This window comes from Poecilia latipinna, unplaced genomic scaffold (assembly GCF_001443285.1).
Source record: "Poecilia latipinna isolate Pla-1442-1.1 unplaced genomic scaffold, P_latipinna-1.0 Scaffold696, whole genome shotgun sequence".
Lineage (NCBI taxonomy): Eukaryota > Metazoa > Chordata > Actinopteri > Cyprinodontiformes > Poeciliidae > Poecilia > Poecilia latipinna.
The window spans coordinates 1-24685 of NW_015113312.1; the positions used below are offsets into that span (position 1 = coordinate 1).

Here is a 24685-nt window from a genome sequence, read left to right on the forward strand (position 1 = left end):
AAGCGGGACCTTACCGTCACAGGTGTGTGTGTTGCACAGGGCCTCCTCGGTGTGCAGGCCTATGCAGATGTCTCCTCCGTTGGCGGGGGCGGGGCTGTTACAGGAGCGTGTCCGCTGGTAGTGGCCGCTGCCGCAGCCCACTGAGCACTGAGACCAGGGAGACCAGCAGGACCACGCACCTTTCACTGCAACACACACACACACACACACACACACACACACACACACACACACACACATTAGTTTATACTGCCTTTGTGTGTGGTGCAAAGCAGCATGGAAGCCATTTAACACTGAAATATTACACTCTGTGAGGAAAGGCAAGCTCTTATCACAAGCCTGGATTCATTTCAGTTCACTATCTAATAAAAAAATGTCCACAGGGGTCAAACGACTGAACTCCAACAAGAGCGGTTCACGGGAGATGTTTTGGGAATACTTACAGAAATGAAGCTGCGAATTTAAAGGGCAAACAAATAAAATATGAATAAAAACAACTGTTTTCTGATTTTCCACCCAGCTGTGCAACACAACAGATGTGTTTAAGTGGGTTTATTTTCAAGAGATTTCAATCTTGAGGTTGCCCCCGTGTCAGTGTTTTCACATTTTCCATATCGAAAACCACAGAGAATATCACACCGTCCAAGTGAAAGCAGTAAGTAGAGTTTGGAGACAAAACAGGTCCCTGTCCTAAAAATAAGAACTGCTTTGGTTGTTGCTATCATTTGACACACTTTAAGAAGGAGTTCAGCAGCAGACCAGATACAAACTACTCAGGAATAACTGGTTCTGCAGTCACATCTTTACAGATGTTTGTCTGTGGTCTGCTGCCCTGTGAAACATGGAGGATGGTAGTGGATGAAGCTGTTGCTTAAATTCTTCAGTTTGTATTAACAAAAAATAAAAAAATAAAAATTTAGCGCAGAATTAAGTTTACAATATGTGACAAAATGAAGCCTAACAAAGCTGCGCCCGTTCTATTCCAGCCCATCAAACTGAGTTTTCCACACGTCCAGCAACATTAAATGCAATCTGTCTTCAACTTCACTAGGCTCCGTATATTTAGATGTGTTTTTTTGGGGTAAACTAGAGATCACTGTGGGACATAAACAACACGTTTGTGCCGTTCTGCTGCCGTCTCACTGATCACACCTCCTCCTACGTCTTCTCCTACCTGAGTAACGTACCGATTTCTTCTTCCCGTGGGGGGGAAGCGGAGGGACTGCTAATGCCTCGTCTGATCTAATCAGAAAAGTGCGGGTGACTCATTGACCGTCTGGTTGACTGGCTGATGTCTGCCTGACGGAGGCAGGGAGGCGTCGTTGCCAGGTAACTTGAGAGGCAGAGTGGAGACTTGTTTAGCAGAGAGGATGACAGCGGGAGAAGCAGGATGTTGCTATTTAACGCTAACCGGCTCTCACAGCGAGCCACGTCTCCGACTGATTGACTCTAACCTGACTGGATGAGCGTCTGACTCACCGAGTTATAGGAAGTCACCCCGATAAACCGTAAATATCAAAATATTCCCTGAGCTAGAACACATTTATCAGGGAAATCAAGTTCTACTTTTTAACATTCTGGTAACTATAAAATGACACTCAAGCTTTTTAACTGCTGTTGCGTCGGTGCTGCAGTTTTGGTTCGTCCAGGAAGTTTCATACCAACCAAGTGCCAATTTGTACATGGGAACGTTTTGTACCTGCTTCGACAGACAGCTATCTGGAATGATCTTCTATATCCTATTTCTAGTCTATAATGGGAAAATGATACGATAAATTGGAACATAGAGTAATAAGCAGTTTAGACATTTTGAGGACTGTTTGTCTCCTATCCTTATGAAAACACTAAGCTCAAATTAAATTGGAGGATCGGTTTAATTACACAGGTACAAGTTGGTTTGTTTACAGGTACAAAATGGTAAAAATGTTTATAAATTAAAGAGTTAAAACAGGTGAAGAGATGAAAGCTGGAGTTGTTCTCTGTGCAGCAAATGGGATCAGTAGTTTTGTTGTTTCATACCAGCCACATTTTGGGTCTCATTAGTCAAACAGTTCTGGTTATCAATCAAAAATCAAAACTTAACGGGCAGCGACAAATAAATCTAGTCAGATTTGTAAAAATTAAAAAAAAAAACAACCATACTGAGAATTATTGTTGGATATAGTCACAAATGGGCAGAACTTCCCTTCCCCCACCTGTTGCTGCACACAACTGGTCAGCTAGCTAAAACACGGCTACTGCACAGAAGCAGTTTGGCTGTTGGGAAACTCAGCGTGTGTTAAGCATTTCACTTCAGACTTGTTAGCTAAGCAGAGAATTAATATCAGCTTGTTAACCTCCAAGAGCTACGGCTTAAAGGCCAGACTGGCAAAAACTAACTGTAAACATATTAATGTGGCTCAAGTCTGTGTATTAAATTGAAAAAATGTTTTAATAATTACCATAACTTTAATAAGAAATCTATCCATCATCACCAATTGTGTTAAATACCACGATACTGTAAACCGTGGTGTTTCTGCTGCTAATACTGTTAAAAAACGCCCACGTCTGGTTAGTTGTAGATATCTTTTGATATTTTTCTTCTCTGCAGGCAGAAACAAGTGCGGCACAAATTATTTTCTGTTCACCCCACAATGTAAAAGTCATTGGCAAAAAGCAAAAATTCAGCAGTGTGGCTTTGAAAATACTTAGATTTTCAGAGTTTTACTCTCGGAGTTCATTTGGTAAGTCTTGAGACTCAGTTTAAGAAGACGAACGGCTTTGTGACTGAATCAAATACTCCTCTTGAGTAGAGGCTTGGTGTGCGCTTTTAAAGTTTAAAAATGTTGCTAACAAATTCACGTTCGACTCTCAAAAGCGAACTGGGATTTTGTTCTTTTTAAATTTAACTTTAAATCAAACCTCTTGTCAGTCCAAACCTAATGAAAGCCGGAGCTCTGTCCTCTGACCGCCTCGCCGATCGGACCCACAGACAACCGCTTCCACTGCACAGACGGACATATTTTAATCTCTTCGGCCATCTTCATTGCCTCCATCCCGCCCTCTAATTTCATCATCAATTACTATTTCACACTCATCCTCTCTTCTGTCGCCGGCCTCGTCCTTCTCACCTGCACGTCCTTCGGGGGGCCACGCGGAAACGTGACAGAACTGGTAAAACGTCTCCTCGCTGCCATCCGGGCCACCCGAGGTTACGTCTCTCTAAGTAAGGACTTCATTTGAACGCCAACAATTAACATTCAAACGCAGATTCAAGCAGCCAAACACAAATCAATAATTCAGAAGATATCAGGCAAGAAGATAAAGGTCCATCTCTTCAGAGGAGGCCCTTCGCTGTGGCTGCTTGTTTTATGCGTTTGTCTGTTTTAAGGAGTGTGTGTGTGTTTAATAAACAGAGCCGGTCCAGCGCCTTTTCCGGGTCAGCTGATTATGATGGTTTGATGAGGAGTTTGAAACAGATAACTTCATTTGTTCGGGAACTCTTCCTGCTTGGCTGCAGCTGCTGGTAACCATTAGCTAATGACGTTAATTGCCCACTCAGCAGTATTCTATAACTATCATTGACCCCCAGCACTCTGTCTCTACAGCGGTCTCTTTTTTTTTTTTTTTTTGCTTCCCTTTTCTTTAGGAACCCATAATGTGCTGGAGACATCAGCATAAAAGACTTTACATCAGCTTACTTCTTGCTTTTTCCCCTACAGTAAATACAGTTTTAGAAAGAGCTGTTGTTGAGGTAAGCTAGCAAGTAAACTTAATGTTTTACATTTGGAAAGTATCATGTGTACGGGTGTTAACCTGTTTGTTTGAAGCTAATGTTCCATGTTCGGAATATTAAAACTTGCCATAAAGTGCCTTGGACAGGAATTAATACCCTTTGACCTTTTCCCTGTGTTGCCATGTTACAAGAACAACTTTCTACGTACTGACAAATGTCTCCATTCAAATTGTTCAAATAGGCAGTTTGGATCTTGAAAATTTGGAAACATGTTTCCCCCGTTAAAAAAAATAAAAAATACAAATGTAAATACTTTGTTCCACCCGTTTGAACTCTTTGCCCAATATGCTAAATGTGCCAGACTATTTTACTAGAAGTTTCAAAGGATCTCAGACTGGGCCAGAGTTTCATTTGAAAGGTTCAGATTAAATCATAATCATGTGTTAGAATGGTCTAGTCAAAGTCCATGAGCTAAATTCAATGGAGACACTTAAAAATCATTGTTTGTAGGCAGCATCCACCCTGCATATGTTGGGTGTTTTGATCTGCACAGCTGGTAAAGACATGCATCAAAGAGTTGTTTGTGGAAAAATCTGAAAACCATGCATCATTTCCCTTCCATTTCACAATCAGACACTAGATATGTACCGTAAAAATACAAGTGAAATCTCTGAGGTTTTGGTCATAGTGTGGCATAATGTGAAAAACATTAAGAGTCATGAATACTTTTACAAGCCCCTCTAAAACGACAGGTGTTGTTGAACTCTTTTAGGAGTCGACCCTTCAGCACATTTCACAGGAAACAAGTGCAGTTCAGTCTATAATTCACAAAGTGCAATAACAGTATTTTTTTTTTATAACAGGACCTTATTGGGCTTTGGGGGGTTTCTATGTGCACTCAATGTGTTTTATAGCTCTTATGTCCGTACCAAGGGGAGATGTTCTTTCCCAAAATAGATAGTCATCCTGAAATGCCTGAAATATCTCACAGACACTGCAGGCTCATCTATGTCTTAAACAAAGAGTAACAAGTAGGATTACAAAGAAGACAATTCAGAGATGATGCAATGTGAATAATGAACTGAAGGATATTCTAGCTGATCCTCAAGTACAGTAATAAAACTAAATGCATATCTATCTAAACATAAATCCTGATCTGAGCAACCTGTTTGCTTTGAGATTCTTTCTCCGTCACAGTGAAGGTAGCCGAGTTGGACTCACTCACCGGGACATGCCTGCACATTACAGTCCTGGTATTCCACAGGGGAACCACGACACGCCACGGGGGCGCTCTTCCCCTCCGGCCCGGAACAGGTCCGCCGACGGGTGCGGTAACCTTTGGCACAACTCTGAGAGCAGCTGGACCAGGTCTCCCACGACGACCAGCTCGTCCCCGCCGTTCTCACCACTGGCATTTTTAGCAACTCCTCCACCAGGCCTGCAGATGGAGAGATTAAAAAAATAAAAAATAAATAAAATTAAATTAAAGTACCCAAGTTTGATTCAAGGTGAAGAATCATAACCACAGCTGGTATCGACAAACAGCGATAGGAAGCATGCAAATCGACCAAGAGGCATTTTTCACCGTCTCTCTCCTCAAGGTCTGTATCTTTTGCATCCCACAGTTCCCTGCTGTCGGTGTTTCATCAGTTTGTTAAAGTCGATGCAGCCGACCCGCGGGAGGCTGACAGGGGGAGACAGGTAATCGATGTAGGAGAGGGCTGTGTGAAAAGGCCACCAGTGGCAAACATCAGTCTGCTGCTGTGTGCGACTCCCTGTGTGTCAGTGGGTGCGTTTAGTACCGGACTATGATCCCGTCACTAACAGCGTGTAGCGGAGCTAACGGGTCTGACGGGGCGGGGGGGATGTGGGGGTGTATCATGGATCTGCTGCAAGAAATCTTTACATGCTTGCTTCTCGCCGTGTGTGCCATGCACACACACACTCACTCTCTTACCTAAGGGAAAATTTAGAAGAACCAATTAACCTTTCTGGCATGATTTTGGACTTTCCACGCAGAAAGACTCCAGGCCAGGATTCAAACTCTGACTTTTGTCCCTCAAGGCAAGAGTCACAGTTTCTTTCATACTTTGGCTGGTTCTGTGACTTGCAGTCAGGAGCGACTTATATACGTCTTCTTTTTTTCCATAATTCATAGAGACATACATGACACAAACATTACAAACTGCAGCAGCGAGGTAAGCTAATTGTTTGGCCAAAGCCCGAGGAACAAGTGAACACGCTGCCCGCGTTCTGACGATCTGCTACCTCGTCAGACATTCCTACTTTAGATAGCTGTGTCTGTCTGTCGGTGCTACTTTTTGAAACACCTGGAACAGCTGTTGATGATCCTAAACAGTTCAGCTACATCTCCACGTCCTGGTAGTTGCCAAGGAGATAAATATAATTGAATTTGCAGCAAGGGTCTTCTTGGTGTTAGCTGTTCATGCTACGCAACATCCTCTCTGTCACCATATATTTACTGCATGCGTCTCTGCCCCGCTGCGCGCTTCACCGGAGGAGCGGGTTATTCCTGACTCCCCGATTTTAGAACATGGACGCTGGTGTGTCAGAAACTGCCGGCAGACGTCCAATACAGTCAAAAGTTTCCATAGGTTGGTTGAACAAAAAGTGCCACAGGATCATATCATTAACATGGACAAGATCTCCCTCATGTCTGACAACTTCTAAATAAATGAAACTTACAGACCAGGGAATCATTATGTTTCTTTATCTCCAATTCACATCACATTATTTGACTAATTCGACTTATTCTCCAGAGTGACTTATAGTCTCGAAAATACCAAGACATGGTCGTCGACCTAAACTGAAAAGTCAGGCAAGGAAAGCAATAATCAGCCAAAAGGCCCCTGTGATAGACCGACTGTAAGCCATCAAACCTTACAGTGGTAAAAAGAAAACCAATGTTGAACAGAATCTGCACTGTGTACGCAGCTCCCCGTCAATTGAAAAGGAGGGTTTTTTTTTGTTTGTTTGTTTGTTTTTTTATCTCGGTGGGATTTTATCTTGGTAAAATAAAGGTTAAATAAAATAAAAAAATTGAGTGGCAGGACAGGGTGAGTGGGATCCAGTTCAGCTGGAATCCTTTCAAAACATAGTAATAAGCCTACAAAGGATTGCACAACTGCTATTCATTGACTGCATGATATTTAAATGTGGTTTTGTAAGAAAAAGTACATCAAGTCCTTAAAATCAGTAAATTGTTGGAAAATAATTTTAACTAAAAGCGAAGTTGAATAACCAAAAACTGGCCTTATTATGTCCACTTTGATTAAACTGGGGAAAAAAAAAATCTTTATTTCAAATAAAGACTGTTTTTATTCATTTGAATTATCAACCATTTTTCCATTATTAATTTGATTTATTTGATAATTTTTCTTATAAAATTGGATCTTTTTCATTTTGCAACAAATACATTTGGCAGATTATTATTGTGATACTCAGGAGAAAAACAACACGGCAGCAGCGGATGCTACAGCATGCTTCTGCAAAGTCATCTGTCCTATTGCTAATTACTCAAAGATGTAAACAAAACACTCTGCTCTTCCACGATTGCAGCGTTTTTCTGCGGCTGAGTTATTTATCAAGCTCCTGCCGCCTTTAGCTTGGTGCTCTTAAGACTTCTGCTCTCTGAATGACAGCTGATCCAGGCCACTCAGGTTTATCACCAACTCAAATTCTACTTCCCGTTAACTATGAAATTAATCTTCACTACCGACCATAATGATGTCATTTTTTAGGGCTTGTTTTGGAATCTTAACGAATGAAAACAGCTGCAGCAAACAGATGGACAATTTGAAATCAGACCCTGGTGCTACGCTGACCGCGTTTCGAAGGGGAATTCACAAAGCGGTGCAATCTGCTAACTTTTGTTGGGTTTTTTGGTATTTTTGCAACGTTTTTCATGTGGCATTTGCTTTATTTTTGCAACAGAAAGTAACACAGATGCCCTGGATACATGCAGATGCAAATGATTATGGTTTTTTAGAATGCAAAGTAATTTTCTACGGCTGTAATTTACACATAAATAAAGGCAGAACTTCCCCTAAAAATCATGGAGATTTAAATGTGGGAAGTGTGTCAGTGGAGAGAAATGCTATTTGCTAGGGAAGTGCTATTTAAGGGATAATATTTCTTTGTGAGTAGTTTAAAAATGAGACATTTCTGGTTTGCACACAAATAGCTTTATGAATACGTCTCTTGTGTGCGTTTCTTTTTAATTCCTAAAAATTGGAGATCCACTGATAAGTAGACCAGAGACCAGAATAAGCCAAATGTCAGCTTAACAAGCGTCTTTAACCATCTGGTTTAAACCCAAAAGTCTTTTTCCAAAACAATCAACACACAACATAAGCACTACCAGCTCATGTCTTAACAACACTCTTTGGTGTAGGACTGGATTTTTACTGAAGAGGACAGATACTTCCATTATTAGAGAGGTCAGGAAGCATAAAGATGTAAGAAGCTGTTTAAAAGGAGTTCAGGTTCAGCAGATAACAGGAAGGCTGAATGAAGTACATCAAATGTTCTCTGTTTTATCCCTTTGAGCTTTAGCAATGTGGCTGAACATGTTGGGTTTGGCAATGCTGGAAGCATTTTAGAAATATTAGCATTATAGGATCTACATTGTCTAACAATAAGCCACAGAGAGAGAAAGAGAGAGAGAGAGAGAGAGAGAGAGAGAGAGAGAGAGAGAGAGACTGCTATTTTATAACTGGCATGGATTGGCAGCTCAAACCTGAAGACTAGCCACGAAACGCGCCGCAGCACGTAAAACAGCCCAAACCCGTAGGCATCAAAATTCCTTTGGTGAAAAAAATATTAATTCATGACACTGATGTTATCTGCTGCTTGGGGAAAAGAATTATGGAAATGTCAATGGGCTGTAGAAAGCCAGGCAGCGCACCATCGATCACAGCTGCATCAAAATAAAACCCAATATTAGGACAAATGTATTCAGCCCGGCTCCTCGAAATCTGCGTCTGGTTTACATGACAGAAAACCGCTGCAAATATGAAACACAGCGAAATTTAAAACTCCAGTGTGACTCTGTGAATACAAATATGTGCTGCTGCTCATCTCGTCATGTTCTCTGGACATTGAGTGGGTGCAGTAATAGTCCTTATCTTTTGCAATACCTCAGAATCTATCGCTACGCTATCACTTTGACCTATAAGCGAGCCGTTAAACCTACGAAAAGAAAAATGAGTCGAGCAATCAGACATCTCGAGGTGGCAGAGTTGCCTCCTCATTGGCTGCTGTAAACTCAGAGCTGTACTTGCGTCCGCCACTTACTGTCCGTATCGCAGACCACCGTCCCGTCATTTGGACAGAAGCGCGTCTCCACCTTCCTCCGTCCGATCTGCAGCTCGTGGGGGTCGGCCAGGTGGGCCCGGCACATGTAGCGCATCCTCTGCTCCTGGCGGGCCCCGCCCTGGGTCACGTTGACCGGCATCCAGGGCGTCCAAGGCGTGTTCCTCTTCACCTCTGGACATGCCTCCAGGTTGCAGGCCTTGTACTCCTACAGGACACAGTGGACATTCACAGACAAGTTTTACTCATACATGAAAAGCAGAAAAGTGGCTATTTGTTTTACACTAGCATTTCCTAAATTAGATTAAATTGGGACGTAAAGAAATTCTGCATCCTGCTTACATAAAAAGCATAAATTTGGTGTGACTTTATCTTTCTGTTACATCATCAGAGACACAGTTTCTGTTGGCTTAGATTAATATTTTTTACTTATTCTGTTGCTGATTCAGACAGCAAAGGTGCGTTTCGCTCAAATCCTCACCATCACCACTATGTTTGTGGTCTGAGGCGTGTGTATTAAAACTATGTGTTGGTTTTTCTCCAGATGCTATCTGTTGTGGCTGTTAGCTCTAATTTGGATACATCTGTTCAGAGGACGCTGTGCCAAAAGTCTTATTTACGTTTAGAAGAAGCTTCGTTAGCCGAAGCTTTTTTGCACACAAAAGGATTTTATTCTAATGTTAAAACAACCTAAAGTAGTTTCAAAAGTAGAGTCTTTTACTGAAGAAGTGTCAAATAATTTTCATTCACCATATTCACTTTGAGCTGTAGAGTGTGAGATGAAGTTAATTTGATCTTATTTTTTATTTTGATTTGATTTTCTGATTTCAGTCAGAATTTCCTTCTAAAAAGATTTCCTAAATATGTCATAAATTATGTTTTCCAGTGAGGAAGATTGAAAAATATTTTAAAAATGAGAACTTTAAGCAGGTTTTGCTTCAAATGTGGGCATGGGTGTCCTTTCTTTCTTTCTTTTTTTCTTTCTTTCTTTACACTACTGTCACTAATGTTTATTAGAAATAAAGTTACTTTAACATAAACTAGCATTATTCAGTTGTTCGGGACATCAGGATTGGGTTATTCACCAGATTCTTCTCTGTCAATACAAGAAGCATAATATGTGCTGCATTTATTGATATAAACTTTGTAGTCGTGACTCTTTCTTGTGTAAGAGTTACGTTACGTTGCATGTCATTAAAATCTTCCACTGTCAGCTGTTTTGTTTTCTTTTTAATATCCTGATAATGTTTTATTTTTCCCTTGCTAGTTAAAAAAATAATACCAAACTCATGTTTAACCCTTTTGCATCAGTTTAATTGTTTTTTTGTTGTTTTTTTTTACACCCACCACTTGTGATTTTCTGAGTCGGAGTGTGTTTTTGTGAGTGTGTGTTTTCCCTACCAGTGCACATCCTGGACAGCTGTTGCCGTTCTCACAGGACCTGACCCTGGAATGGACGCCTCCGCCGCACTCTGTGCTGCACTTGGTCCACGAGGCCCACGGCGTCCAGAAAATGGGCTGAGGACACGACACGCCCTCGTTGCAGAACCTGTTGAGAAGACGGTGGTGGGACGTGTTCAGTTTGCTGAATGTGGCTGAAAGTCGCAAAATGTCACCGGAGAATTTCATCAAGTTTCGATCGAAATTGACGGCTAAGTTAGATCAAGGTTAGGCGTTAAATTACCTGCCAACATATTTTAAAACATAATATGACATAATTCAGTACCCTTCTTTTACCATTCAGCCCTCGTCTGTCTTCAAATCTATAATTGCACATTCAAGAAGTTTGCATAAAAACATTTTTTTGAATGAGTCAATGAAGGTAAAAATGGCATTAGAAAAATCTCTTTGATATGAATTGTTTTAAGAGAAGATGGAGTCTTTTCTAATTAAGATTAAAATTAAACTTAAACTCATATGATGCATAACTACGTAATTTAGACACAATGTGGAAACTTCCCTAAGTATGATAAAGTCCAGTCGCAAAATCTGACCATGTTTAGTGGATTTTATGATCCACAAAGCATAATTTATTATTACTAAGTACCAATTGCATAAAGAAATATAATATCTTAATAGGGTTAAAGCTCCTTCTATGAATTAAACAACATGTATCAAACTTTTTTGTTTATGCGTTTATGCTTATGTTTGGATATTAAACTTTAAATGTAGTTTTCTAAGGGAATTAATGCAAAGGTTTATTTAGAAGTGATCATTTTACCGTTCGTCCCTGGTGGGCCCCACGCACACGCGTCCGCCGTGCCGGGGTGACGGGTTGTTACACGAGCGCTGGCGCAGCTCGAAGCCTGTGCCGCAGGTCGTGCTGCACTGTCCCCACGACGACCACGGTGTCCAGCCTCCGTTTCTATGGCAACAGACGCACAGGCAGACGTTAGCCACCTCCGGGGCTGCTTTTATCCAGAAAGCTAATTTTTCCACTAATGACTTAACATTGTTTTCTCACGAGGCGTTAATACGATGCTGAATTAGAGGATACAAAAATACCTTTTCAGCTCTGCATTTTAACTCACTGCTCTAATTCTGAACTTCTGTGAGCAGAAACACACACACACACACACACACACAAAAACGAGCTCATTCTGACTAGGAAACATTCACTCAATTTGCTTAAGTGCTTTGTTCCTGGGAAGCTCTCCTCATGATTTAATTGCCACTCTCTACAAAAGCACAATTTAATTTCCATACCAAGGATTAAATCTGCCATAGCTACTAGTGGGATGAAAGAGCTTCAACTCTTTGTCTCTGTTCTGTGATTGGCCCATTCTGCTGAAGACAAAGGAAGTTAGGAATTTCTCAGGGGGAAACTTGGTGTCACCTAAATAACAAACCAGAACCTCCTGTGATCAAAATCAATGCTACAGTTATGGTGTGATGCCAGTGAAACAATCTGTAATAATAGTTTTGTGGTTTTAATCAAGCGCAGAGTCCAGTTTGTTTGGATTTGAGACAAGAAGAGGGCTCATCAAATCTTCACAGGCGGCCATTTTGAATTACACAACACATTTTACTGAACCTCTGTGTAATAAAGTAAAAATGGTAAGATGTATATCTTGTGTCAGTGACTTTGGCACACGCTAGAGAACATTTGTTTAGTTTAGGTACCTTTCTTTTACCTTAGTTAGCACATGCTAGCAGCCTGCTAGCAGCTAGCATGCATAAGGAAATGCATATGGGTGACTTTGAGCCATTTTAAGTGTATATAACTTTGAAGATGTCCTAGTTTATAACTCAGCACAAATTATATTACGACTGAAACAAATAAATTTTTTCTTCTGACCTGGAGCAGTTTGAGACTTCAATGGTTGGCCCTGCGCAGGTTTTGCCGCCGCACCGAGGGGCGGGGCTGTCGCAGGATCTGGAGCGACACAAACAGGAGCTCACGCCGTCCAGGGCGTCTTCGTTGCTGCAGGGGTGCCACGGCGTCCAGGACCCGAAGCGGCCGTCGATGGTCTGGTTCCGCAGCTGGAGGACAAACATCATTTTCACTGTGAGAGTCCACTGTGAAGTGAATGTTCGAGGAATGAAAAAGCAACACAGGTTTTACAATTGACTGCACTCGAGCTACTGATGGAAAACTTACTTATTTGATATTGTTTCATTTTTAAATTTGTAAAACAGATTAATCTTCATCTTCTAAAGCTGCCCTAAAGAATCTCAAAATCCTTTTTTTCTCTTTCTGGAACATTCAGACTTTCCAATCGTAGAGAATATCTTAGTTTTATCATTGCACACACTGCAAAAACATACAATCTTACCAAGTATTTTTGTCTAATTTCTAATGCAATTATCTTAGTAAACTTGAATTAAGACAAAACTAACATAAAAGTAAATTGTACGCAAGATATAGACGTTTGTTTTGAGTAAAAACTCCTTAATCATGGTGAAAAAGTATTTGTCCCATTAGCAGATTATTTCACTTATAAATGGGTAAATTGTCTTGTAATGAGTAAATTTATCTGCCAGCGGGAAAAAAAAAAACTTTTTCACCAATATTAAGGAATTATTTATTTAAAACGAGCTCCTTGCTGAAGAGATACTTGCATGTTAGTTTTCACTTATTTCAAGTGTAATAAGATAATTGCACTAGAAACAAGACTAAAATTACTTGGTAAGATTTGGTGTTCTCTAATCATGGAGAATTTAGTTTTTTGTTTATCTCTTTGATATGAAATCACATAGTTGCCAATAAACAGACACTAAATAATAGCAAAGAAAAACAATGTGAGTCCAGGTCATAAACACAGATCCTTGGGCAGAATAACCTGAGCTCCCACATAGAAGGACGACAAGAGGAGAAGGTCTGAAAAAACTCAGGAAAGCCTCATAATCCAACACATACTTCATGTGTTCAACACATGGCGGCTTCCTGACGTCCAGAGGCTCCGGGTCGCTACTGTTTATTGACATTTCACCAGAAGACAGACGCAGTGATGTAAACGCTGACGTGTGCAGAGATAAACAACCTGCTGAGTTTGGGCTGTGCGACAGAAAGCCCGATGGATGCGTGCAGTAAACGCAGTGAGCGAGCGAGCGAGGTCGGTCCTACCGGACAAACGGTGATGTTCTGTTTCCACTGGCTCATGTTGGAGCTTTCCTCCAGCGTCGTGCATTTGCGCTGCCTGAAGTCCCAGCCGCAGTACGGGTCCCTGGCCTCCAAGCAGAGCCTAGGAAGACGAGTGAAGAAACGATAAAGATTAATAAAGAGGGAAGACAAACTATCTGCACCTGTTTTCCCTGTTTAAAAGTGGAATAATGCGTCAGACCAGTAAAAAAAACAAAACTTTTAATGGAGAGTATGTTTAATACTTAAGAGTTTTTTACTTCTTTTTTTTTAAACCAAAGTTATTTGTCTCTGTCTGTACAGTTAAATACTGTGTTTAACACAACTAGCTTCATAAATAAATAACGAGGCAACAATTAACTCCCTAAACGTGATGTGTTTGTCTTGACTTTAATATCTCCAGGATTTATTGAATAAATCACACAATTTGAAGAGTAAATACTTTGGTCAGGCCAAATGAATTCACCGACTCATTCAGTTGGTTTGTTTAACTGTATTTCAGCCGCAGTATTTAAATATAAACTCTTTATGGTACAAAAAAAAAAGTTCAAATTCAGTTTGTTCTTCTGACAACTACATCCACGTGTCAATAATTTTCACAAGGCTCACAAAGTGTGAACCTCACAGTAGTAAGTCATGACCTTCAACATAACAATAAAAAAAAACAACTTGAAAAGTTGAAAAATGTCTCATCAGTTCCAACCCGAAAGTTTCACATGTCAGCTGTTTACAGGTAGTAAGAGATCTGGACTTTATAAAAAGCTTTTCTGTCTTCTTGTTTGACGTTAAATCAGTGGCTCACAGCAATCTGCACATGTGATTATGACAAGATCCTTTGGAGTTTAGATGCAAAAAAAAAAAAAACTCAGAGTATCGATTTGATTTTTTACTGACTGGATCTGGTTTTGTTTTTGTCTTTTCCTGAGTTCATGGTTTTTGATCATTTGTGATCTGTGTTTACTTTACACCAGTCTGTTCACAGTTATTTCAGTTTATTTTCATTCCATGTGTTTAGTTAATTTTTATTCCCCCTCCTTGCCTCTCTGTGCCATCTCTTCCTCTCTCTCCCTCAGCTTGCATTCTGCTCTCTCCTCACAGCTGCACCTTGTTTCCTAATTAGCACCAGTCCATTGTTCCAGCAATCAACGTCCCACTATTCAACCCCCTCTCCTTCAATCGCTCCTTGCTGGATCCTTTTGTTAACTTCAGACACCCGGTTTCCGTTTATTCCTGCCCCTCGCTCCCTGTGTTCCTCTTCTTGCATTTCAACTTCTTGTTTTAATTTTTCTTTCATTAAAAAGTCACCATCGGCTCCTCACCTCTGTTTGTCTGCCTTTGGGTTCCAATCAACACACCGAATCATGACAACAGTTAGCAAGTCCCACTGGTTTTCAAACTTGCAACTAACTGGAAAACAAGTTAGTGGAGATGAAATTCTCAGATCCACGTTATGTTACCTGTAAAAATTAACTATGCATCGTTGCTGGCCTGGGGGCCTTCGCATTGATTTGGTTTGATTGCTTTGTTATCTCTGCCCCTGTTTTGTGAAGCAGCTCCATTGTGTACTTTATTCATTTGTTCAGTGTCAAATTTCTGAGGAAAGAAGAAGAAAGTTGGTGAACGTGACATCCTGGTGTAAGTCTAAATGTTTAGGCCGCATCCGTTACGGACGCGGCGCACCGATAAAAGAGTGCTAAGCGAATAACATGTTTCTCCCCTTTGCATTCATATCAGCAACGCTACGCATGGTACATTACCCAAACAGTGATTAAATATTTGTGAGCTCCTCCAGTAAAACAGAGGCTTAATGACTGCTAATTAAATCCAAAGCTGTTAATGACGAGGCTAAGCCGCCAGAGCTGATCAGGATGCCTGAGGAACATCGAATAAAAGGAATCAACTGAATAACTCCTCTTCCTCTCAAAAGCTTCCCTTCGCTCGCTGCATCCCGCTCTCTATTTACCCTCCTTCCCTCTCTAAACTCACTAATTACAGAACTGCGGCTTCTCCCTCTCCATCGCCCTCAATACCTCTGGAAAAAAAAAAGAAAAAAAGGGTCTGTTTCTTCTTTCCTGGCGCAGGCTCTGGCGGTTTATTTGGAGAGAGGCCTGAAATGTTTAGCCTGGAGACGGAGGAAAGCTCCGAGTGCTGCTGCTGCTGTTGTTGTTAGAGGTTTTCGTGCCAGCAGGGCTGGAGAGCCCTGGTGAACCTGAGGTCAGTTTACATCTAATAAAGACATAACGGCTTAGTCAGCACATTTGACAGGAACGAGGGAGCGCACACTTTCAGGGCGCGGCGTTGCACAGCGAAGCCGGAATGAAGACAGCTTCCATCTTGGCCAATTGACTGTCACCTTGCATGCGTGTCATTTTCCTTTCATGAAGTGACTCCATTACATCAACGCCCAGTCACATCTCAGCAACAAATGGAACAATAATCATAATGAGGTCGGCCGCGCATTCACAGTTCAGTGAACATAATCGTTATTCTCCCGCGGCGTCGGGAGGAGCTCGTCGCCGTTTTGGCTCAAGGTCGGCCATATTGCGTTCGCATTGACTTTGATGTGTGGTTCTGCTTCGTCATCACGGCCGAGGATTTCTCATTTGGCTTTCTGATTACCAACACACTCGACTACAGCACACGCCATTACAGGGTTCAGCTGAGCGTAAAAATTAATAAGTGCATAATTCAAGGATGGGGTAATTATTAAAGAAGGATGGTGGCAGGAATATGAAGCTTAGTGGCTTTCAGTGGGCCTGGAGGCAGACTGAGGGGCTTCTGGTGTTAGGGGAAGATACATTTACATCGCAATTCACAAGAAAGTGGCATTAATTAAAATAAAAATGCAAGTAGAAAAACACAAATGAGTTTAAAAGAGATTGCACTTATTGCAGCGCAATTGTGAACGGATATCGATAGTAAATCTCACTTTTCAGACAAATGCGTTATGCATGACGCATCAGACATGGCAGTAAATGTTTTGGATGGCGATAGCTTTAGGCAGAATGTCGACAAAATGACCAAACCAAAATGTCTTTTGTGGAAAAAAGTTATTTTGAGATACAACATAACTTTTCACGGTTTTTTGCAACATTTAAGGCAGAAACAATTCTTTAATACCTTCTGTGTAACAAAAGAGAAGGAAACTAGAACCAGCAGATTTATTGTTATACTGTTAATGCAACAGGTTTAGCCTGTTCTTCAAACAGTGCAGTGTAATGTGCTGCTTCTGATTAGCAAATTCCGTAAAACTACATAACAGGGTTTCCCCATGAGTATTATAAGCCTGGCGGGCCACCAGGCTTTATTTACTGGCCCCATCACCAGGCTAAGGATAGTTTGGTTGCTTGAAATTGAGCTTTTCATACATCACTAACCATAAAGACATATTAAGCTAGGTTCATAGTAGAAATAGATTATTGGTAGAAATAGATTATTCTACGATATATTGACTCAGGGGGGATATAATTCAAATTATCATCACAATTTTCAAATTTCTATTTGTAAAATTCTAAAACAAAAAAAAACATAGGTACTACTTTGTTCATAAATTCTCCCCAAAGAATGTAGAGTAAAGTTTTGTAGAAAAGTTGATTGGTGAGAAAACTTTTGCAAATCACTCCAGTCCGTTTCCGAATGGCTGCACAGTTTAGAGTTTCCATCAAAAAACAAGATGAAATTTAAGAGAAATCGTAATTACTTATAGTCTGTTTATACATAGAGACTACGGGACAAAATAAAACTTTACAGGTTTTGATTTTCTCCAATCACTTCTTCCCCCAGAGCCCACTTTCAGCATTTAAAGGTTCAATAACGTAGCGATAACAGACGTTACACCGTTGTGCCCCTTTGTCTCTCCTTCTGACCTTTCCTCTTCAGCCAGATCTTCCTGTCCTCTCTCAGCCAGCCAAAAACAGTGACTGATTTTTACCGAAGAGAAAAGCTCATTTCTGAGACAGCTACTGCAAATATGGTGGACGGCAAGACATGTAAGAACGAGTGTGTGAATGCCTGTAGCTGTCGGCTCCCCGAATAGCCTTTAAATATATGTTGTAGGGGATATATTTGAACTGCAGATTCATGGCCACCTGGGAATCTCTGACAAGTCAGACGATGTTGAGCTGCTGTTTATTTCAGCGCAGCGGACACCCGATGGGACGCTATATCAAAACGGGCGAGCCAGGCCATGTGGCCGGGTAAATTCTGAGGCGAGCCGCTAAAACTCACCGGGCCGTTTAACAAAGTGTCTGGAGTCCGGCATCAGAAGATTAATCTGCCGTTTTCGCTCTGTGTGTTTAATTGGCTTTTCAAATCGTTTGTGAGCGCTGTTAAAAAGAAGTGTCTACTTTTACTGCAGCGCCTTCACCGACGAGACGTACATCAACGCTTCACCTTTAACGGCAGGACGTCACGGGATGACTGCGAATATGAGCTGATAAATGACGGACCGTAGTCATTGATTATTAGCTGCAGGACTGGTGATGTTGGAGCACTGTATGCTCAGAGTCGAACTCTCTTCCTCTCTGCAAGAACCCAGTGGTTTGGAGGGAAAATCTCCTGCTGGCATTCTCAAGAGACCAGCACTCAGACTCCCCCAGTCCTCCCTGCAGGGCTGAGAGTTGGTCCCTGGAGCCGTTTTCTCCCCACTGAGCTGGTCGTTTGGGAAGTCTGCTCATGATTAACTGGAAACACACTGAACTCCCGCTAGCGCTCAAAGCTGATGCATCCAATTAAGCCCAGTTAGGGACGGCCTGCAGAACGACGGGGCCGGGAAACAGAATCGGGGAAACAAAAGTGAGACGCCTGTCAGAGAGGAACCCCTGGGGAATGAGAATCACAGGAAACCAGCAGGGAGGGAACGACCAAATAAGGCAATGTGGCTTACAGGTGGACATGTAGATTACATTCCCGCTGTCCGTCAGGTTTTAGAGAAAAAAAAGAAAGTGCTGTATACGTGTTTTACTACCTGAGGAACACTGCCAGAGGACACACTGACCAGTTCACACGTTTGTAATTTGTAGTATAAATTATCGTAATCCTCCACTTTCTCGTCCTACTTAATTCATTTTTAATTTAGTAGTTTTGGCAAGCATTATTTTCCCCCCTCATCAGTACATAAAGGCAATAATGGTTTGCCATTTCATTTTAATGTATGCAAAATGACAAATTATTGCTTGTTACATTGGAAAACAGGCCGTCTGGATATTCTTATGTAGATCTAGACTCCAATATTTGATCGGTCTTGTCTCTTTTTTTATAGTCAACAGATGAAATATCACCAGAAAAGAAAGAAAATGCACCTTGCGATGTGTTTCTGACACATGACAACACATTCAGAGTCAGACTATTGATCATCTTGAATTATAGATATGTGTAAAACACCTCCGGCATCATAAAGGTTAAAAACGCCTTTGCAGACAAAAGGAAGCTTAAAGAGCGGTGAGCCGGAGATTGAGATGCAGCGGCAGGAGGAGAAGATTGAGAGAGCACCACAGAGAGAGTGAAACTGGAGGAGAGACCAAAAATGATTACACTGAGCCTCAGCCAGAACAAAGCCAGTAATAAAAGTAACAGCATTCTGGACCAGTAATAAATACATCCACTGTGTGAACACAATTTCTCTCTCTCTCGTCCCCCAGTCTCCCAGCCGGCGAAATGTTCCTGTGATTGGTCATACAGGCTTAGCAGCGGTGGGCTCCGGTAACCCGCTGGCAGCCGCAGCCGACAGTAAATTAGGTTTGCCGGGAGAGCGGCCCGTAAGCTGCATTCACAAAGAGGCGGGCGGGGGGTCCGCCGGTGCCGGGGCGTCCTGCAGGAATCGAGCTTACGCGTAGAGGAAAAACGGCATTCCTGCGCACAACGTGCTCAGCAGTCGCCGAAAAAGACAAACACATAAAACATTTTGTGCAGACGCTGAAAGTCAAACGTGACTTGGCCTCCTTAGCATAACGCTGCTGGGTCAGTCCAGTCGCTAAACCCACTCTCTCTCCCTCTTAAAGAGAAACGTGAGTTAAAGCCCTTCAGGGTGAAAGCAGCAGGACTTTTGTTTCTATCTTGTGGAGAAACTTGACGTTTTGAACCAAAGACTCAATTTATTCCACTTCACTCTGGTATCAGTTGGATATGTCTTTTTATTTATATGTTCCATTTTTTATTGACTTTCAGAACTGTTATGACATATTCCTGATGCTTTTTTATGTGTGAAGCACTTTGAACTGCCGTGTTGCTGAAATGTGCTACAAAAATAATCCAGATTGATTGATTGACTGATTTCCAATTGTTCAATCTAGTCATTAGTATCTTCCCGATGGTTTCAAATTTTGATTTTTTTTCCACCACAAAGCAAATATGCAGTTCTGTGCCCAACACTATTTGTGCCCAATCTGTTTCAAACCAAAGTGGAAGTGAAGAAAAGGCGATACTGGTTGAAAACACTGAAATATTTCACTTCTCAGAACTGCTTTACAGCTGCAAAGAACAAATATGCTTTCATCACTTCCTCTAAATTTCTTGGTTTTTGACCTAAACAGAGCATTTTTATAGTAACATATCAGGTTAAAGGTTTTAAAGGTCGCTCCAGGAGATTTTATATGTTCTTCTGGAACTAAGAAGCTGCACACATGCTGTTAAGCCAATATGAAGGCCATGTCCTCCTTCGAGCATTTAGATGTATTCAAACTGATCTGTGATCTCTGGTTTGGTCTTAATAGGCCCAACAAAATAGCATAAGAAGCATCTTTACCCCACAGAGCCTGAGCCAGAGTGCTTCACAGTGCATGGGATGCAAAATATTGGTTTTATCGCTCGACAAGATGCTGCTCCATTTCTTCGGCCGGTCACTGTGTTCCTTGGTGATCCATAATCCCTTTAAGCCTACATTGTTTGTTCAACAATTGGACGTTGCAGTGGGTTCGTGCTGATTGTTTGGCTTCGGCGAATCTGATTATTGGCTGACTTTTTGCCACTTTTGTTACTCTTCAATCCATTATAATAGTAGTTTTCAGTTTTCTTTCACATTTTCTGGCGCCTGCTTCCATTTCAAAGGTCTTCTAAGTGTCCTTTAATGTTCTGCTTCTCTTTATGCTACCCTTGTCCAATCAAATTTAATCTAAAGTATTCATTTAACAATGTCTGGAACGAACCATTTTACTCCGAGAGGAACGCACTTTTTATAATCCATGTCCTTAAATAAGTACCGCCTGTTTGTTAGCAGAATGACTGGATCACCGGTTGAGCTTCACAATGCTATTATCAGCAAACTCCTTTAAATGAATAAAATAACTCCACAAACAACATTGCCCATGCTATGATTCAAGTCAGAGTGTGAATGTGCATTCACTGCTTCTTTGTTTCTGACACGTCGCTGGTTTATTCATTTCTATTAAGTTAGAGAAGAAACGTTCCCCTGCGTAGTGCTGGAAGTGTTGGTGAGAGGTTGTCATTGGAGAGGAAGGAGGACAGACAGAGGCTATGGCTGCTTCGATTCATTTATTTCAGCCTCTCCCTTTCGGGAGCAGAGTTTTACCAAAACCAGAGTCCTGGTTTCTGTTCAACAGGCACAGGAACCAGAACCGATGGCCGCAGAGTTTCAGTGCATACGGTAGTGTATGGTGGTTAAATTTGGGTTTTAATGAGTACTGTCAATCCATTAAAAATCAGATTAATTGCACTCTAACACTGTGATTAATCACCATTAATCAATATGCTTAACTTTGGGATCTTGAAATAGGATCTCAATAACCAGACATCTCAATTCTCCAGGTTTTCATATTCAGGAAGGTTAAAGAAAAGCAATTTTGTTTCAAGATTAATTCAGAAATGTTAACTACAAACTGGATTTTCTTCAATAAGCCGGCTACATGCTACCTTGGTTTTATCCAAACGTCCTTCACTGTGTTTGTTTTGTTTTGTTTTGGTGCCAGCGGCCTCCATCGGACTATAATCTGACAGGAAGGAGCAGAGAGAATGTGCAAAAATCACGTAAAGTTATTGTATAGTTGACCGCAGTACAAGACCGTATAACGCGCCGCTTCGAACAAAACAACTCTACGTGGGAGAGCGTCTTCAAGGTCAAAATAGAAAGTGCGATCAGTCTGTATCATGTAATAAACCGCAAGCATTAATGCATTAGCTATGACTGCCCTAGTTTTAATAGTAATTACATATTCTAACATGGATCCTTGCAAAACCAGTTTCACCTCCGCTAATTAGATCTGGTGGGACAAATATTCCACTCACACTTGTGTTGGATTTTTACCAGACAATGAAAGTGAAGTGAAGTAAAAGATCTGATGAGCGCAGTCAGCATCACAGCACCAGCAAACAACTGAGCCCAAAATAAATCACTTAGCTAACAGAGTGAGATGGAGAGATAGGAGCTGCGTGGAGGACAGAGTGGTGCTGTTAGCCAGAGGTGCCAATTGGCCAGGTCAAATGTAATTACCACAAATAAAGAACAAATACACACAGTTATGTTCACACAGCGTACACACACAAACCCACAAGCTGGACCATTTGTCTGCAAGCTGCCACTAAGAGGATACAAATCAGTGGCAGATAAAGAGGTTTAGCAGCGGAAGAAAATACACTTGAGTTAAAAAGGATGATGTAAATCTCCACTCTGTGGTCTGTAAGGCTTGCTGGCATTGCTAAAGATAACAGCGACTTTTAATATACTAAGCTATGAGTCGGCAAACAGACTTGAGGAATCGCCGTCTCAAACACCAACCAACCGTCTGACCCAAACTGTCAGCGTCAGACAACAGGAAGTCAGGCAGGACGTTCAAGAACCAACCAGAAGAAAGAGGACCTTGACATAACCTGGAAGCTGATGAAACGCAAGTTTACTTTCACTCGGTGAAGCAAGTTTGACATCACCATAGAAGAAGTTACTAAATAGGGCTGTTGTGAAATAATGTTTCAGTAATCGAGTACTCTGTCGATTATTCTTACTGTCGATTACTCGATTATCTAATCGAGTAATGAGGAGGAGAGAGAGAGAAATAGAGAGAGAGAGAGAGAGAGAGAGAGGAAGAGAGAGAGAGAAAGGGAAAGAGAGAGAGAGGAAGAGAGAGAGAGAAAGGGAAAGAGAGAGAGTGGAAGAGATTGAGAGAAAGGGAAAGGGAAAGAGAGAGAGAGGAAGAGAGAGACAGCGAGAGAGAGAGAGGAAGATTTCCCAACCAAACAGCAGCGCTCTTCCCACCATCCGCTTTGACTCGGCCACCAGGCAGCTCCGGGAGCAGAAAGGTCGTCGTACTTCTAGCATCGTGCCAGTCAATTTAAGAACGCTTATTTGCCCCCACCCCCCCAAAAAAAAGATAAAAACCTGGAAACTTGGACGTTATGCTGCTAGCACTTAGCAACAACTCATAGGCGGAAGTGAGAGCACCACCCAACACAAATAACCACCCGGCCGGAACGTGGCTAAATAATAAAACATAATTTAACAATGCTTCAAGGCAGATAAATTTTCCTCGAGGAATTGTAATAATTGAGGTACTAGAATCGTTACAGCCTCATTACTGACCAAGAAAGACGTACCTGCTCCAAGATGGCCTTCTAAGGTGACTACCCTTTACAGTCGGACGAAGCAAAGATAAAGGTACTTGGCCTCAAAGTGAAGCTTTCATACTTAGCAACAGTTGGCTAGCTTTCCTGCATGGTAGTGGGAGCATCATGCTGTGGGTTGTTACTCTCTAGTGGTACCAATGTATTATGTTCAGGAAACACAAAGAAATAATAAGGAAGAGGGAAATTGATAATTTTCTTCAACTTTTTCCCTCAAATATTCCAACAGGATTTGAAGCTCACATTAAAATATATGACAGGAAATCAACTAAATTAAACAAACTCTGACATGTTTTTTGTTCCACAATCATTCCACTTGGAAGGAAAACAACTTTAAAAGCCTCAAATCACTATGACATTTTGTCGACAATGATGGTGTAAACGTCAGACTGACGAGGTACGTACACTACAGTCTATCAAAACTCACCCGGCTCTTCAAAACAAAGCAGCTCGCCTGTGAATAATGTCACCTTAATGCGGCCGAAGTGTTTTGCTGGTGGAGAGAACGACGTGTGTGGCTGGCTGCCCTTCAGCTGCTGACGGATTTAAAAGCCGCAGAGAACATCCAGCTGTTCCTCAGTGTGCGAACGGAGACGCCGTATGTCTTCATTTAGGCAGGACGACCGCACACAATGCAGACGAGCCGGGCGGAAATCCATTCAGCTCATTCAGACAGCAGCACAATAACAGGAGCTGAATTAAGTGAAACAGTAGGTGGGTCTTTGTCCAAATAAGTCTGAGCCGCGCGTCCCCGGAGAAACGACTGAATATCGGCGAACTGAAAAGAGAAAATTGTTGCCGACATCTGCTCTAGTCGGTGCTTGGCAAGGCAGGTAGTATTTTTCTCTTTCAGCTCAGAATTGTATAATATCTCCTACAGTAATAATGTCTGCAGGATTAAACAGCAAGATTTTAAAAAAAAACAACAACAAAAAAAACCCTGACAGCTACCAGGTTAAGATTAGTTCGCTTTTTATGTATTTTTATGACTTTCTGGTCCTTTGAATCAAAGAAACACTGTGCAGCAGAAAATGTTACGGCAAACTACCTGAAATCCTTTTAGGTCGTGTCACTATTGTTTAAAATCAGACGGTTTCGGCTTTGCTTTGTCCTTGAAAATGTTAAAAGAAACGTCTTCCTGCCCACCTAAGCTCTCTGCAGCTTTTTTGGGAAGATATGATACATGCAGAATTTGATGTTGTGAGATGCATGACTTTTATAAGCCACTGATATCAGCAAAGTCAGGACATCACAGCAGCAATAATTTCTACTGGAATGTGAGTTTTTAGTTCATTTCCTGTAATCTGAAAAAGACCTTTCAGGAATTTTGGAGTGATATTTAATCCCCTTGGTGACTTCAGATTAGATGATGCTCAAGGCTGATTCTAATGGCTTGTCAGTGACCAACACCAAAGAGGGTTACTACCTTCCTAGAGCTACTCCAACCACAAAAACGCTAAAGCAGTTCATGCAAACGTTTACTTTAA

At 41.5% G+C, this 24685-nt stretch overlaps 1 protein-coding gene across 1 annotated transcript in view; it reads right to left on the bottom strand.

Moving 5' to 3' along the window:
• Positions 1 to 9: 9 nt before the first annotated feature.
• The window catches only part of LOC106954993 (semaphorin-5B-like), a gene marked incomplete at its 3' end in the record, with an annotated part of 216152 nt that continues 191476 nt past the window's right edge, over positions 10 to 24685 (bottom strand). Inside the window, exons 13-19 of the mRNA XM_015044887.1 lie at positions 13617 to 13734; positions 12348 to 12532; positions 11271 to 11414; positions 10451 to 10598; positions 9032 to 9257; positions 4941 to 5153; positions 10 to 185 (exon numbers count right to left, since the gene is read on the bottom strand). Of these exons, the coding sequence (XP_014900373.1) occupies positions 10 to 185; positions 4941 to 5153; positions 9032 to 9257; positions 10451 to 10598; positions 11271 to 11414; positions 12348 to 12532; positions 13617 to 13734 (1210 nt within the window). The remainder of the gene's footprint in view (positions 186 to 4940; positions 5154 to 9031; positions 9258 to 10450; positions 10599 to 11270; positions 11415 to 12347; positions 12533 to 13616; positions 13735 to 24685) is intronic.